Below are 16,146 nucleotides of genomic sequence, written 5' to 3'. Positions count from 1 at the left end.
AGTGACATATAAGTCCATACTATAGTACTCATTGTCTGATCGTTGTCAATGATGGAGGGCCAATCGCATTAATGGAGAAACACTCACATCAGATCTGATGCCGATGTAATGTGTTCATTTAGCTCATCGTTCTGAGGTGACATGCTTCTTTAGCTCATCTTCGCTGATGTGATATGTTCGTTTAGCTCATCAGTCTTCATTGATTATAGGTAAATGACAAATCGATTTATTAGATATACTATTCAACCCATAAATTTCATGTTTTATAGGCTGTTTAATATACTACAGTATCAATGTACACATGGACTATACTCTCTCTACAACGCACGTTAGAGGAGGAGGAAGAAGCTACGAGGAGTTGCTCTTCGTATGCTTTCCCTAAGACATGATCTCGAGTGCCTCTCGCGTCTGTCCGAGGATGTTGAGCACAGTCGCTGCGATATGAGACGGCGTCAATCCAGCTTCCGCCAGCTGATCGCGCGGCGATCCATGGTCGATGTACCGATCCGGGAGAACCACCGGCCGCCACTGTCGCAGAGAGAAACCATCAGCCGCATCAGTGAACACGAATCACGATCTCACATACACATACGTACACTCGGTCAGCGTGGGAATGCAGGTTTGATTACCTTGAGGGTGCCGTCGAGGAGGCCGTCGAGGGCCAAGAACTGGACGACGTGGGAGCCGAAACCGCCGATGGATCCTTCTTCCACGGTGAGGAGCACCTCGTGCGACCTCGCCAGGTTTCGGATCAGGCTCCGGTCGAGTGGCTTGCAGAACCGTGCGTCGGCGACGGTGATCTTCAGGCCGCGGTCCTCCAGCAGCGATGCCGCGGCCAAGCAGCTTTGAACTGCTGTTCCGTATCCCAGAAGAGCCACCCTCTCCCCCTCCTTCAGTATCCTCCCTTTCCCCACCTGCAAAAATTACTTGGAAGAAGAATTTAAGTTTGCTTGACTGAGGATAAAAAATCCATTGTTTAATTTAAGAAATACTCATTTGAGATATATTTTTTTTTCTCGAGTCCGATTCAGAGATATCATTTTTTATATTTGTTTTAATTTAATAATTTTTTTATTATTTTAGTTTTATAAATAAATAATTTAATTTTTATAGGTAAAAAAATATGAAAACAATTCATTTTCTTATTCAATGAATACAAAGAGAAATAATAAATAAATAAAAGAAAATAATACAAAGAAAGAAAGGAGAATTACCTCAAGTGGAATACCCTTGTTTCCGGGGGGAAGCGGAACACCGATGCCGTTGCCCCTGGGGTACCGGAAGCAGGACGGCCGGTCGTCGATGGCCGCCGCAGTGGCCACCATGTGGAACAGCTCCGCTTCGTCGGAGGGCGCCATGACCACCATGTTCGGTAGGCAAGCCATGTAGGTGACATCGAAGGAGCCGCAGTGAGTCGGCCCGTCCGCTCCGACGAGTCCCGCCCGATCCATCGCAAACCTCACCGGCAGCTTCTGCAAGTCCACGTCGTGTATCACCTGCGCCACGCAATCCAAGCTCCTCAGTCGGCATCGATGGCGGCGACGCTGCAACGAAGAGAGATCGAGCTGTACCTGGTCGTAAGCCCGCTGCAGGAACGACGAGTAGATCGCGCAGAATGGCTTGAGGCCTTCGCAGGCGAGCCCTGCCGCAAACGTGACCGCGTGCTGCTCCGCGATCCCCACGTCGAAGCACCTCGTCGGGTAGCAGCGAAGGAAGTAGTTGAGCCCTGTTCCTCCTCCCATGGCCGCGTGGATCGCGACGATGCCCTCGTCCACCTCCGCCTCGGCAATCAACGCCTCCGCGAAGTAGTTCGTGTAAGACTGCGTCTTGGAGCCCGATTTGAATTGCTTCCCTGTCGCTGGATCGAATTTGGCGACACCTGCAGAATCCAATCCCGTCTGAGGCCAAATCCCAATCCACATCGTTCATGTTGTTGATCTAGAAGCTCACCATGATACTTGTCTGCAGCTTTCTCGGCGTAGGGATACCCTCGTCCCTTCTCGGTCACGACATGGATGAGAACAGGGCCTGTCGTCTTGGTGCTCTTCACGTCCTTGAGAATGGCGACCAGGTCATCTATGTTGTGCCCATCGACAGGACCGATGTAGTAGAGACCGAGCTCTTCGAACAAGGTCGACCCTGATCCACCGATCATTCCTCGAGCGTATTCGTCGACTTTGGCAGCTATTTCGTGCATGGATCCACCGATCTGCTTCGTGACTCCCTAAAAACTCAGACGGCTCACGGTTAGATCCTATGTTCTTGCTGACGAGGAATAATGAGGAAGAAATGTGCTCGGCTACTGACCTTAGCGACCTCCCTCAGTTCCCTGAGTGGCTTGGAGGACTGCAGTCTGCTAAGGGCACTGCTCAGAGCTCCAACTGGAGGAACAGGGCCATCAAGAGTTGCAGTGGGCAGAGAGACCTGCTTGTTGTCATTCAAGATCACAATCATGTCGGAGTCGAGATAGCCAGCATTGTTCATGGCCTCATAAGCTTGCCCCGCGGTCATGGCTCCGTCCCCAATCACTGCCACTACGTTGTTCTTTCTCCCCTTCAGATCCCTTCCGACTGCCATCCCTGCTCACTCGAAACCATAGCTCATCAGATGCTCGTGTGAGGAGGAACGAGCGATGGAATCCAGTTGAGGGTGTGCGGCATACCGAGGGCTGCCGATATGCTGGTCGAGCTGTGGCCGGCACCGAAGCAGTCGTACTCGCTCTCCGACCGCTTGGTGAACCCGGACAAGCCATTCGTCTGCCTCATTGTCGCCATCTTGTCTCTCCTTCCCGTCAATATCTTGTGAGGATACGACTGCAACACAAACCTTGCAAGATGAGAAGAATCCACCCCGTTTGGTGGTACACGGAACGCAGAGGAGAAAGATTGCGAACCTGGTGGCCGACATCCCAAAGGATCTTGTCCTGCGGAGTGTTGAAGACGTAGTGGAGCGCGACGGTGAGCTCGACCACGCCGAGGCTGGAACCGAGGTGACCGCCGGTCCTAGACACGTTGAAGATGATATCAGAGCGGAGCTCGTCGGCGAGTTGCTTCAGCTCCTGGAGGAGAGAGATCTCGAACAATGAAAGAGAGTTCAGGGCATGGAAACAGAACGAAAGCTACGGTCATCGGAGGCATACCCGGACCGAGAGATTCTTCATGTGGATGGGGAAGTTGACGGTGTCGAGGAGTGGAGTTGGCGGTCTCTGTGAATGATACTCCCCGGTCTCTGATAGCGATGCACAAACACAGGCCCTTTTCTTCGGCTGCAAACACAACAGAGCAAATCATGGTCAACGAAGCAGCACGCATCTGTGAGGAAGAAGAAAAAGAAGAAGCCGAAACCAGCCTTGAGAACTCTCGTGGGCAGGGGCTGCTGGTGTTGGAGATCAGTGAAGGAGGGAGCTGCGCCGAGGCAATGGCAGGGGAAAGAGAATGCGGAGAGAGCCATGGAAGGAGCAGATGACGGGTGGGGAGGGGGGGGGGGTGGCACTGCAGGCGCGGTGAACTAGTAGTGACGGTGGGCGAACATGGAGGGGAGGAGGAGGAAGAGCAGGGGGAGGAGGACTTGTAGATGATGGTGGTGAGCGAGGCCATGCTCTGCCATCGTCCTCAATCTCACATGTCGCTGTCGCTGCTCTGCTTCGCCTTCGCCTTCGCTGTTCCGTGTTTTCAGTGGACAAGGCACTTAAGAGATATGGGCACTCTGTCACCCCATTGGGCCACCTCATCGCAAGTATCACCAAAAGATAAAGTGCATCTGTTAAAATAAGATAATAATAATAATAATATAAATAAATGTAAAAAAGATTAATATCCTTTTTTTTAATTGAAGGTGGGCTTGTGTTTGGGCTTTTAGCTTTCAAGTGGTTAACATATGATTGATAAAATAATAAAAAAATTTAAATTTCACGGTTAAATAAAAAGATTATAAATTAAACATAGTTATAATTTACTTCTCATGAGAGATATTATGTCAAAAAAAAGATAATGATTTATAATAATTAAGTCATAGATATTTGCTCGTTGATATAGATCTAGACTTGAACTATGTATGATCTAATTAGAATTTCTTATTTATATAAAACTCACATTATTTTAGTTCAACTTTGAATTCTCGTATTGATTTAGATATTCAAAAAGAAGAAATATAATAAAAATTAAATAGTCATTATGTATGACTAATTAATTATATTATTTCAAAAAATTAAAAGATGTGATTCTTGACAAAAGTTTCCTTTGATTAAGTTTATTAAAAATATATCACGTGCTAACGGTGACAATATTTATTTGTGTGGAGACGAGTAAGTAATAAAACATTTTCTTGTGAACTTGCGGATGTTTCGGATCCTGGAGGCAAATCCGAATCCGACCAGTTTATTATCCGTTAAAGATAAAGGACGATCCGTCGACGTGGTTGGCACGGGGTGGGTCGAAACATGAGCGAACCAAACCCCTGACGCGCACACGAACGAAACGCGTAGAACGCGGGCACGCACGATGGCAACTCGACGCGGCGGAGACCGCATGGATCGGTGCTCCCCAACACCTGTCACTTCCTCAAACAGTTCGCGTACGCATGCCGAACGGCGCACCACCACCTGTGAATTTTCCTCCTCCGAACAGTTCGCAGACGTACGCCGGAGGGCCCACCGGACGGTGCTCCTCCACACCTGTCATTTCCTCGAGCATTTGCGGTGGTCATGCCCACTGATGCACCACGCGGTGCGGTGCCTGTGAAACACATGGTCATTTCCTCGAAACAGTTCGCAGGTAAATGCCAGTCTCACACGTTGCCCGGTAGTGGGGCGGCTCAAAGTGCGGCCTCCACCTTGGAGGAGAGCCGTTGACGGATATGACGGAGTACTCCTAACGCACTTCGCCGCGACTACCGGGTCTCGGGATGGTGGCAGTCACTAGCCATGAGAAGGAACAATTGCAGTACGTATCTCGTCCAGGCCCTACAGCTCTCAGTCAAGCAGTTCAGTCTCTTTGTGAAGAAGATAAGCAAAGCAGCCTGGTTAATTATATTAGGTGTCGTCAAATTCTTAGTCATCGTTCGGATTCAAGTAAAAGGGCTTCTGGAATAAATGTTCAACGAAAGGAATAATTGCTGCGCACCGAAGAACCCCTGTTGCTAACACTAATGCACCCGGTGAAGCTATAAACGTTGATTTTCTTTTTCCCGTTGATTTTAGACCTAGACTTAGTTTAATAGTGGATGATAGTGTCATGAGTACCATCGATTGATAAGTTGGTACGATTGGTCTATTGTCGATTGATAAGTTGGTGCAGGCTCAGTCATGTGTTTCTTCTTGATTGACGTGAAAGATTTGGTAAGGTGAGATCGTGTTGGCAATCCGGTTGAAAGTCGTTCAATCAGTAAGGGTCAAATCGGGATGATCGGGTAGGTAGTGTGGGATCTTCCTAGTTGTAAGGTTTCTTTCTGGGGCTGGGTCGATCGAGTGTCCTCGGGCGAAGGGTTATCTTGTGGTTGTGTGGCTACGCCCTGACAGCGGGGTCACCTCCTGATCGTCGATGATCCTACATGACAGGCCAACACCGTGAGTTGCTCGGTACGACCCTTCCAATAATTAAGTCAATAAAGGGGAGAAAATAATAATATAAACTGTATGATTGAGTTAGTGCGTAGAGAGTTCTCCCTCAACGTGAGCTAATGAGTTCTTTTTTATACTTGATCTACGGACCTTATGGCTAACCTAGGATAAGATTAGGTGAATCGCTTAATCATTCTCTGATCTTGATAAGGTAAGATAATTATTATTAGCAGGACTTATCAAGACGTATTATGGTGTCGATAAGCCCTTATCACTATGATGCAAACTTATACATATAACCATTATCACTGTAAACTTATACATATGACCTTTATAACGAAAGTCATTATAATTTTTTTAATTTGGCTTAGAATTCAAAGAGTTGCATTGAAAAGTTATCATTTTCGAGTTCATTTCAAACTAATATATAGATAGGGAGAGTGTAGTTAAAACTCTATCATCAATTGGTTATCATCATAAAAAAGGAAGAGATTGTTGAATCCCGAATTTTGATGGTAAAATTAATTAATAAATTTATGGACTAATAAGCGTTTGAAATAAGTGACGCAAGAGAAACTTTGATCATGGACTTAAACCATTGAAGTAGAAGAATCAGACGTTGAGTCAGAAAGTATCATGTCAGAGATTAGACATCGGACCGAAGGATTGGTTGACGTGTCGAATGGACTTCGTGCCTTGAGTTCGGGCATCTGGTTGGAAGAATCGGGTACTATGCCAAGAAGATCAAATGATGCGGGGGGTCAACATGCCAATAGATCAGGCAATACATCAAAGGAAATAACGATGTGTTAGACATTAGAACGAAGTGTCGGATGAGCAGATAACATGCTGAATAATGTGCTGAAGGTTTCATGAGTGGTTAAGTCTTGATCAAAGTGGCTTAAAGTCTAAAATGAGTTGGTTTTGAGGCTCAACCATGCTAACTTGATTAAAGTCCATTGGGCTTGAACCAAGGCTGAATTGAGCCTATTGAAAGGCCAATTCAGTAACTTGGGGTTGGGCTGGGCGGTGGTACTGCCTGGCCTAGGCGATGGTACCGCCAGAGCCCGGGTTCCTAAGCTATCACGCGATAGTACCACCCAGGCATGCGATGGTACCACTAGAGCCTAGGTTCCCAAGCTCTATCAGGCAATAGAACTGACCAAGCAAATGGTGGTACCGCTAAAGCCCAAGTTTCCAAGCTCTGCACAATGGTAGTACCACCTAGCGTAGGCAGTAGTACCACCAATACCCCGAAAACCTAGGGATTTAATTTTTTTAGTTTTATTTTTGAAGTCATTTAGGGTCTATAAATACCTTACTCATGCTTGCTTGATAAAACAAGAAAGGAGCGAGAATTCTTAAAGATAAAAGTATTGTAAACTCTCTTAAAAAGTGTTGAGTCTCTTCTTCCTTGAGTTTAGAGAATATACTAAGGAGGTGTGAGGTCTTTTATAAAAGAGATATGTGAAGGTTCTCTTCTAAGCCTATGAAAAGGAGAAATTGTTATAATAAGGGTAGTTGATCTTCACCCATTGAAAAAAAGATAAGTAGTAAAAGTCGATGGCCTCGAGGGAAGGGTGATAACAAGCACTTCTATTTATACTTTTTCTTTCTATTACTAACTGATTTAGTTGCTTATTACCCTTACTCATATTTTAAGTTAAATACATTTTTTATATGAATTTATTGATCAAACTTTCAAATCGAAACTTTATTTTGAAATCACTAATTCACCCCCTCCCTCCTAGTGCCTTTACGATCGAAAGAGGGGTGCTTAGATCCCCAAGCAAATCAATCCCATGGAGGAGGATTCCACCAAATTGGGCGTAAGTAATCAAGATAAGGTGTCACATCATATCCCGAGTGGAATGCCTCATAACGGCAAAAACCACCTTCAACGCGGCTAAGTTCGACCCTGAATAAATCCAATCTCCTGGCTTAATGTGGTCGAGCTAAACCTTCAGATGGGTCTGAACCCTTGCTTCAATGTGGTTGAGTCTAACCCCAGACGAGCCCGACGTCTTCGCCTCATCTACAGTAACTTCCTTCAACTTATATTTCCTTTATTCATAGCTCCAAGAGCAGCTCAGCAATCAAACCTCGGTAGCGCTACACCCCCGCAACCATCGTTAGCAAAATGTCACAATAGAAGTTAAGGCAGATCCATTCTCCAGCCTATGGCAATCAAATTTGGATTCGCCATGGAAGTCATGCCTCCGATTATCATACGCCTATGGAGCCTACAAAGGAGTACAACCCCCTAAACGCATCAAACTTCAAGGCAGCAGAAAGCTCCCCTATAAATAAGCACCATAGGTAATATAAATCCTAAGGGCAAAATGACGCATCACGTCTTGAGCAAAGCATCTTAACAGCAACAAGTGCCACCTGTCGTAGCACCATCCACCACCTCTGATCAGGTTTCATGGTAGGTCCAATCTCCTGCCTTAATGCGGTCGAGCCAAACCCTTAGTAGGTCTGATCCACCACTTTGACACAGTCAAACCCCTTGATGGGTCCTATCCATCGCTCTAAGGCGGTCAAACCCCATGGTGGGTCTAGCTCCCGATCAGCGTACCTTAATTTAAAGACCAAAGAGTTGCACCTAGGCTGAACCCACGCACTCCCTAGTCGTGCACCTCGGTATGAAGACCCGAGAGCTACATCTAGGCCAAGCTTACATGCTCTCTAGCCGTGCACTTGGTTTGAAGACCCGAGTGTCACGGACAAATTTCGAAACAGAATGTTTGATGTAATGCTTATGTATGTCCGTGTCTTTTGGTTTGTTCATGCTTTGCACAGTATGTAGAGGGACGGTCGAAGGCTTAATAGCCCCATTTTAGTTGGGTTTAGTGGTTGTTTTAGGCTTATAAATAAAGGTTGTGTCATGTAGACACTTATGAGAGATTTCGATCTATAGTGGACCATTTTGATCCTTTATTGTACAATTGTTTAGAGCTTGTAAAGTCTGTTTGTAATTTGCATTGTCTATGAAGTATTTCCTGGAATGTTTGCTTATGGATCCCGAGTGAGATACTTTTTCTAACCTATTTTCTCTTTTGTAGGTCCTAAGGGACTATATGAGGTTTCGAGAAGACTGACCTTTGTGGATGGACATGCAATGGTGTCGCACGACTTAGGCAAAACTAACTAAGTCCATGACAGATGGTATCAGAGCAAGACAAGCAATGGTTGCTGTTAAGATGCTTTGCTTAAGACGTGATGCGTCATCTTGCCCTTAGGATTTATATTACCCATGGTGCTTATTTATAGGGGGAGCTTTCTGTTGCCTTAAAGTTTGATGCGTTTGGGGGGTTATACTCCTTTGTAGGCTCCACAGGCGTGTGATAATTGGGGGCATGACTTCCATGGTGAATCCAAATTTGATTGCCATAGGCTGGAGAATGGATCTGCCTTAACTTCTATTGTGACATTTTGCCAATGGTGGCTGCAGGGGTGTAGTGTTACCGAGGTTCGATCGCTAAGCTACTCCTGGAGCTACGAACAAAGGAAATATAAGTTGAAGGAAGTTACTGAAGATGAGGCGAAGATGCCGGGCTCGTCCGGGGTTAGACTCAACCGCCTTGAAGCGGGGATTCGGACCCATCCGAAGGTTTAGCTCGACCACATTAAGCCATGAGATTGGATTTGTTCGGGGTTGAACTTAGCCACGTTGAAGGTGGTTTTTGCTATTGTTAGGCATTCCACTCGGGATATGATGTACCACCTTATCCTGATTACTTACGCCCATTTTGGTGGAATCCTCCTCCATGGGATTGATCTGCTTGGGGATCCGAGCACCCCTCTTTCGATCGTAAAGGCACTAGGGGGGAGGGGATGAATTAGTGATTTCGAAATAAAGTTTCAATTTGAAAGTTTGATCAATAAATCCATATAAAAAATGTATTTAACTTAAAATATGAGTAAGGATAATGAGCAACTAAATCAGTTAGTAATAGAAAGAAAAAGTATTAATAGAAATGCTTGTTATCACCCTTTCCTCGAGGCTACCAACTTTCACTACTGATCTTTTTTTCAATGAGTGAAGATCAACTATCCTTGTTATAACCATTTCTCCTTTTTATAGGCTTAGGAGAGAACCTTCACATATCTCTTTTACAAAAGACGTCACACCTCCTTAGTATATCTCTAAACTCAAGGAAGAAGAGACTTAACAATTTTAAGAGAGTTTACAACACTTTTATCTTTAAGAATTCTTGTCTCTTTCTTCCTTCATCAAGCAAGCATGAGTGAGGTATTTATAGACCCTAAATGACTTCAAAAATGAAACTAAAAATTTAAATCCCTAGGTTTTCGGGGTATTGGTTGTACTACCACCTACGCTAAGTGGTACTACCATTGTGTAGAGCTTGGGAACTTGGGCTCTAGCGGTACCACCGTTTGCTTGGTCCGTACTATTACCTAATAGAGCCTAGGAACCTAAGCTCTAGTGGTACCATCGCATGCTTGGGTGGTACTATTGCTTGATAGCTTAGGAACCCGGGCTCTAGCGGTACCATCGCTTGGGCCAAGTAGTACCACCGCCCAGCCCAACCCTAGGTTACTGAATTGGCCTTTCAACAGACCCAATTTAACCTTGGTTTGGCCAAATGGACTCGTAATCAAGTTGGCATGGTGAAGCCTCAAAACTAACTCATTTAGACTTTAAGCCACATTGATCAAGACTTAACCACTCATAAAACTTTCAGTATATTGTCCAACATGTCATCTGCTCATCCGACACTTCGTTCTAATGTCTAACGTATCGTCCTTTTCTTTAATGTATTGCCCGATCTATTGGTATGTTGACCTCCCGCATCATTTGATCTTCTTGGCATAATACCCGATTCTTCCAACCAAATGCTCGAACTCAAAGCACGAACTCCATTCGACGTTAACCAATCCTTTGGCTCGACGTCTAATCTCTGACATGATACTTTCCGACTCAACGTCTGATTCTTCTGCTTCAATGGTTTGAGTCCATGATCGAAGTTTCTCTTATGTCATTTATTTCAAATGCTTATTAGTCTATAAATTTATTAATTAATTTTACCATCAAAATTCGGGATTCAACAATCTCTCCCTTTTTTACGATGATAACCAATTGATGATGGAGTTTTAACTACACTCTCCCTGTCTATATATTAGTTTGAAATGAACTCGAAAATGATAACTTTTCAATGCAACTCTTTGAATTCTAAGTCAAATTAAAAAAATTATAATGACTTTCATTATAAAGGTCATATGTATAAGTTTACAGTAATAATGGTTATATGTATAAGTTTGCATCATAGTGATAAGGGCTTATCGACACCATAATACGTCTCGATAAGCCCTGCTAATAATAATTATCTTACCTTATCAAGATCAGAGAATGATCAAGTGGTTCACCTAATCTTATCCTAGGCCAGCCATAAGGTCCATAGATCAGGTATAAAATAGAACCCATTAGCTCACGTTGAGGAGGGACTCTCTACACACTAACTCAGTCATACAGTTTATATTATTATTTTCTCCCCTTCGTTGACTTAATTATTGGAAGGGGCATGCCGAGCAACTCACGGCATTGGCCTGTCATGCAGGATCGTCGACGGTCAGGAGGTGACCCCGTTGTCAGGGCACAGCCACGCAACCACAAGACAACCCTTCGCTCGAGTACACCTGATCGACCTAGCCCGAGGAAGGAACCTTGCAACTAGGAAGATCACACATTGCCTACCCGATCATCTCGATTTGACCCTCGCCAATAGAACGGCTTTCGATCGGATTGCCAACACGATCTCACCTTACCAAGTCTCTCACATCAATAAGGAAGAAGCACATGGGTGAGCCTGCACCAACTTATCAATCGGCAATAGACCAATCATAGCAACTTATGAATCGATGGTACTCATGACACCATCATACACTATCAAACTAAGTCTAGGTCTAAAATCAATGGAAAAAAAAAATCAACGTTTATAGCTTCACCGAGTGCATTAGTGTTAGCAACAGGGGTTCTTCGGTGCGCAGCAATTATTCCTTTCGTTGAATATTTATTCCAGAAGCCCTTTTACTTGAATCCAAATGATGACTAATTTTATATAACTTATCACACAATTGACTAATGCTTAATAAGTTATGTTTTAAACTATCTACTAATAAAACATCTTCATTCAAAATATTTGATTTGTTACCGTTAATTCTAATGTCAATGATCTTTCCTTTATTATTATTGTTTCAATTAGTGAGCTTTGAGAAGTGTATTCGATCTTCGATCGTATGCTTTCAGTATCCACTATCAATATATTATTTTTTGCTCGTAGCTCTCATTTAGAGACATACTTACAAGAAGAATAAGTTTATTCTAGGTACCCATTTTAACTTTGGGTCATTCATGGTTAGATCCATCTTTTTTTATTTTTGGCATCAAATAATTTATGGTTCATTTAGGAACCCAAACTAATTTATGAGATATATATTAAAAAAAAAACATGTATAAGCATAGTGACCAAATCTTTCACAAAAATTATATTTATCTTTAGGGGGAACTTATAGTGTTGATCCTTTTGCATTGTAGTTACCTTTGGATCCTAACTTTTTGGAAGAGATCTTAAAATTTTATTGACCAATTCAAGATTAGTATAATATTTACCAAGAGCTTTCAAACTATTGACAATATCCATAAAACAGTATACATGTCACCAATGGTTTCGTTTGGCTTCATTCTAAATAATTTATAACTATGTACCAAAAGATTAATCTTAGATTATTTTACTCTATTTGTGCTTTCATGAGTAATTTTAAGTGTATGCCAAGTATCATGTGTAGTTTCACATATAGAAACACGATTAAACTTATTTTTATCTAAAGCATAAAATAAAGTGTTCATAGCTTTAGCATTTAAAGAAAATATTTTTTTCTTAAGATCATTCTATTTATTCATTGGGGTTTAGAGGATTTTTGAAAAACAAACTTAACAACATTCCATAGATCAAAATCCACAGAAAGCAAGAAAATCTGTATTTATATTTTTCAATACGTGTAGTCCGTTTCATTAAACATAGGAAGACAAGTGACACGGTGATCATCTTGATTGTCAGAAAAAACCATTAAATCTCTCTTTGGTTGGGGGGGGGGGGTTGTTGGGTGGTTGTGGTTGGTGGGTGAATTAGTACTTTTGAAATAAGGTTTCGATTTGAAAATTTGATCAATAAATCAAAATGCGTTTTACTTAGAATGTAAAGAGATGCAAATATAAAGAGAAATGCAAATCGATTTATAGTAGTTCAATCATCCCGACCTACGTCCACTCCTGATTCCTCTTCTCTCAAGGCTACAAGCTTTTACTACTGATCTTTTTTTTAACGGGTGAAGATCAACTATCCTTATTACAATACTTTCTCCTTTTTACAGGCTTAGGAGAGAACCTTCACATATCTCCTTTACAAAAGACTTTACACTTTCTTAGTATATCCTCTAAACTCAAAAGGAAGAGACTAAACACTTTTCAAGAGAGTTTATAATACTTTTATCCTCAAGAATTCTTGTCCCTTTCTTGTTTCATTAAGCAAGCATGAGCGAAGTATTTATAGACTCCAAGTAGCTCCAAAAATAAAGTCAAAAACTTAAATCCCTAGGTTTTCGTGGTACTAGCAGTACTACCACCTACGTTGGGTGGTACTAATATCATATAAAGCTTGGGAACCTAGGCTATGATGGTACCATCATCTACTTGGGCGATACTATTGCCTGACAGAGCTTGGAAACCCGGGCTCTAGTGGTATCACCGCTTGCTTGGGTGGTACTATCGCTTGACAACCTGGGAACCCATGCTTTGGTGGTATCATTACTCAGCTTAATCTTAGGTCACTAAATTGACCTTTTAACAGGTCCAATTCAGCCCTGGTTCAGGTCCAATGGACTCTTAATCAAGTTGGCATGGTTACACCCAAAACTAACTCAATTAGACTCTAAGCCACTTTGATCAAGACTTAGCCACTCATGAAGCCTTGCGCATGTTGTCTGACATGTCATTTGCTCATCTTGCACTTCATCCTAACCTCCGGTGCATCATCTTTTTCTTCAGCATATTGCCCGATTTATTGGCATGTTAACCTCCTACAGCATCCAATCTTCTTGATATAATACTCGATCCTTCCAACCCGATGCCCGAACTCATGACACAAAGTCCATCCTTCGGCACATCAACCAATCCTCCAACCCGATGCCTAATCTCTGATATGATACTTTCTGACCTAATGTTTGATTCTCCTACTTCAATTGTTCGAGTTCATGATCAAAGTTTCTCCTACGTTACTTATCTCAAACGCTTATTAGTCCATAAACTCATCAACAAGTCTCATCTTGGCCACCCTTCCTATTCTCTCCCTCTCATCTCCTCCTCAACTGATAGCCCTAGTTTAGGTCTTGTGGAAGGCAAGAAGGGACGACCCCTTCTTTATCATGGTGCAACCTTGTCATGCATGTGGAGAGAAAGATCAAATAGTAATTTGAGTAGCGTCGTCACCCCATCTACCATATGGATCACTACTAAAGAGAATGATAGTTGACCTCCTTCATCCTCTCTTATAAATCTAAGATTTTTTAGGGATATACAATTCCCCTAAGTAACACATCTTATGTGATATATGTGATTTTTTAGGTTTGCATTTTTTTATGCACCAATCATTGACGAGGACTAGATATTTCTCTAGGAAATATGGGTTTTTTTTTCTATTTTTTTGCTATATATGTGATGTATTGATCATATTTTCCAATAAGAACAAGACACGCTATGACGGTCGACCAGAGCCCACTATGGCGAAGCCTCGAAACCCATTATGGTAGGAGAAAGAGACCCACTATGGAAGAAGTTGCTACAATGAAAGATCAATGGGTAAACAAGACGCCATGCACCCTAGATGAATAGGTCAAGAAACTTGACCCACACTGCCACTAGATGTGACACTTCTAGCATTGGCAAGTCATGAAAATTGACTCATGACTCATCATCTAAGCATACTAAATGAGATGTGCAAGAAGTACAAAAATCATGAAATTCGACAAAATGGAAATGATTGAATAAGTGCATCGAACCCTCTTATCGTGGCCACTCTTATCGGAGCCACGAGCCACGAAGCATCGAACCCTCTTATTGAATAAGTGCATTATACTATTGACTCACCCAACCGTGGACTGCCACTTGGGCGATGATATGCACGGAAGAACCCGCGCCCCTCCCCTACAACCGTTGGTAGGGGCACGATCCTTCAGTCCCTGCCCACCTTAATCTCTAAGAGGGCCGCACGAGCTAGCCGCAGGGTGCATTAATCCCTAACAGCAAGGCCCATTCCCCTAGTTTCTCTTTTATGGGTCACTTGTCGCAAGCAACCTTTCAGGAAGATTGGCACGCCCAACTGCAGTGGGCGTTAATCCCAAGCAGTGTGGCCCAGTTTCCCTTTTCCCTCTTTTCGAATGCTTGTCATGGGGGACCTTCCCCTGCTTGTCCAAGATGGGCTCCAACCCTGATGAACAATACTCTTATACTTGTCCTTCCTTGACGTCACCCTTAGAGAGGCGTGCTCACCAACCGTCGACATAAATGAGCACCTGGACAATGTAAGGGGCTCCTGACCAATTGTCGGCCACATTCCATTTGCTGCTCAAATATAAAAATCAGTCCCAAAGCCTAAACGAGCAAGCATCTTCTCTATTTTTATTTTATAACTGACTTTACCATCGAAGGGATCGGGTCGGAAACATCCCCACGACATTGATCGCTTGTTCAGGAACCTCAACGAGGCTAAGGCGAACCTCGGCATAACACTGAATCCTTGCTCCAACATCCTCTTATGATCGTCCGAATGTACTTGCTCCTTGGAGACTGAACTAAGCCGCGACTACTCCATGGTTAACGACATCAATGCAACAACAAAATCAAAAATTTTTATTCTGATTTCGATTCTTGTTCGAATCATTAATATTTGTATTTATTTTTTTTAATTTAAACTAATTTAGAATAATATATAAAAATATATAATTTTATTTATAATTTTTTTAAAATATAATTATAATGAGTGTAATAACATAAAAAAATTATATAAAAATATAAAACTATAAAATCTTTAATTAAAAAATTGACACTATCAAGATTCAAATATAGTTTTATTGAATTTAATTTACCACTATATCAAGAGCTCTCCTTGTGTTATATTTTTATTTTTATTGTACTTAGCTGGTTTGAAATTAGACTCGTATTTCTCAAAATTAGGAACCGAAACCAAATTATTTATGATCGATTTCATTTGGTATAGAACTAACGAACCATCATGAACAATCAAAGCTAATTGTTGGTTTTAAAAGATGGTTAATCTTTAGTATGCTTTATATCTTAGGTACTTGTTCATCTTAGTATACTTTATATCTTATTAAAAGATGATTAATCTTCACCGGTTATTATTCCTTGCTTCTTGCTTTTAATCCCTCGTTGTTGTTCTTTCATGGAGTCTGTATACATCATCTACTACGATCAGGAATATTTATTACTAGTTATAGTAATAATAGTTATTTTAAGTTTTAAATAATAGTTATAGTATTTTTTGTAC

The 16,146-nt window shown here is 42.3% G+C and overlaps 1 protein-coding gene across 2 annotated transcripts; it reads right to left on the bottom strand.

The window, feature by feature from the left end:
- Positions 1 to 236: 236 nt before the first annotated feature.
- Positions 237 to 3,640, bottom strand: LOC135671291 (probable 1-deoxy-D-xylulose-5-phosphate synthase, chloroplastic). 2 transcript variants are annotated; one of them, XM_065179355.1, is made up of 10 exons: positions 3,349 to 3,635; positions 3,140 to 3,265; positions 2,894 to 3,058; positions 2,663 to 2,813; positions 2,308 to 2,579; positions 1,951 to 2,224; positions 1,572 to 1,879; positions 1,215 to 1,496; positions 630 to 914; positions 237 to 528 (listed from the first exon to the last, which is right to left on the bottom strand). In XM_065179355.1, exons 1-10 carry the CDS (start codon positions 3,448 to 3,450, stop codon positions 379 to 381), a joined length of 2,115 nt encoding a protein of 704 aa, XP_065035427.1. In that variant the 5' UTR covers positions 3,451 to 3,635; the 3' UTR covers positions 237 to 378. The 2 variants fall into 2 exon arrangements, with proteins under 2 accessions (XP_065035427.1, XP_065035426.1); XM_065179354.1 differs by having other exon boundaries at positions 1,215 to 1,879; positions 3,349 to 3,640.
- Positions 3,641 to 16,146: the final 12,506 nt, after the last annotated feature.

Source organism: Musa acuminata, unplaced genomic scaffold, assembly GCF_036884655.1.
Source record: "Musa acuminata AAA Group cultivar baxijiao unplaced genomic scaffold, Cavendish_Baxijiao_AAA HiC_scaffold_1138, whole genome shotgun sequence".
NCBI classification, from domain to species: domain Eukaryota; kingdom Viridiplantae; phylum Streptophyta; class Magnoliopsida; order Zingiberales; family Musaceae; genus Musa; species Musa acuminata.
This window is presented reverse-complemented; position numbering and strand designations above follow the sequence as displayed.

Coding starts and splice junctions, on each gene's coding strand:
- LOC135671291 (XM_065179354.1), bottom strand. CDS start 3,450: ATGGCTCTCTCCGCATTCTCTTTCCCCTGCCATTGCCTCGGCGCAGCT. Junction 2,580..2,662: donor CAGCATATCGGCAGCCCTCG/GTATGCCGCACA, acceptor TCGAGTGAGCAG/GGATGGCAGTCGGAAGGGAT. Junction 529..629: donor TCCTCGACGGCACCCTCAAG/GTAATCAAACCT, acceptor TCTCTGCGACAG/TGGCGGCCGGTGGTTCTCCC.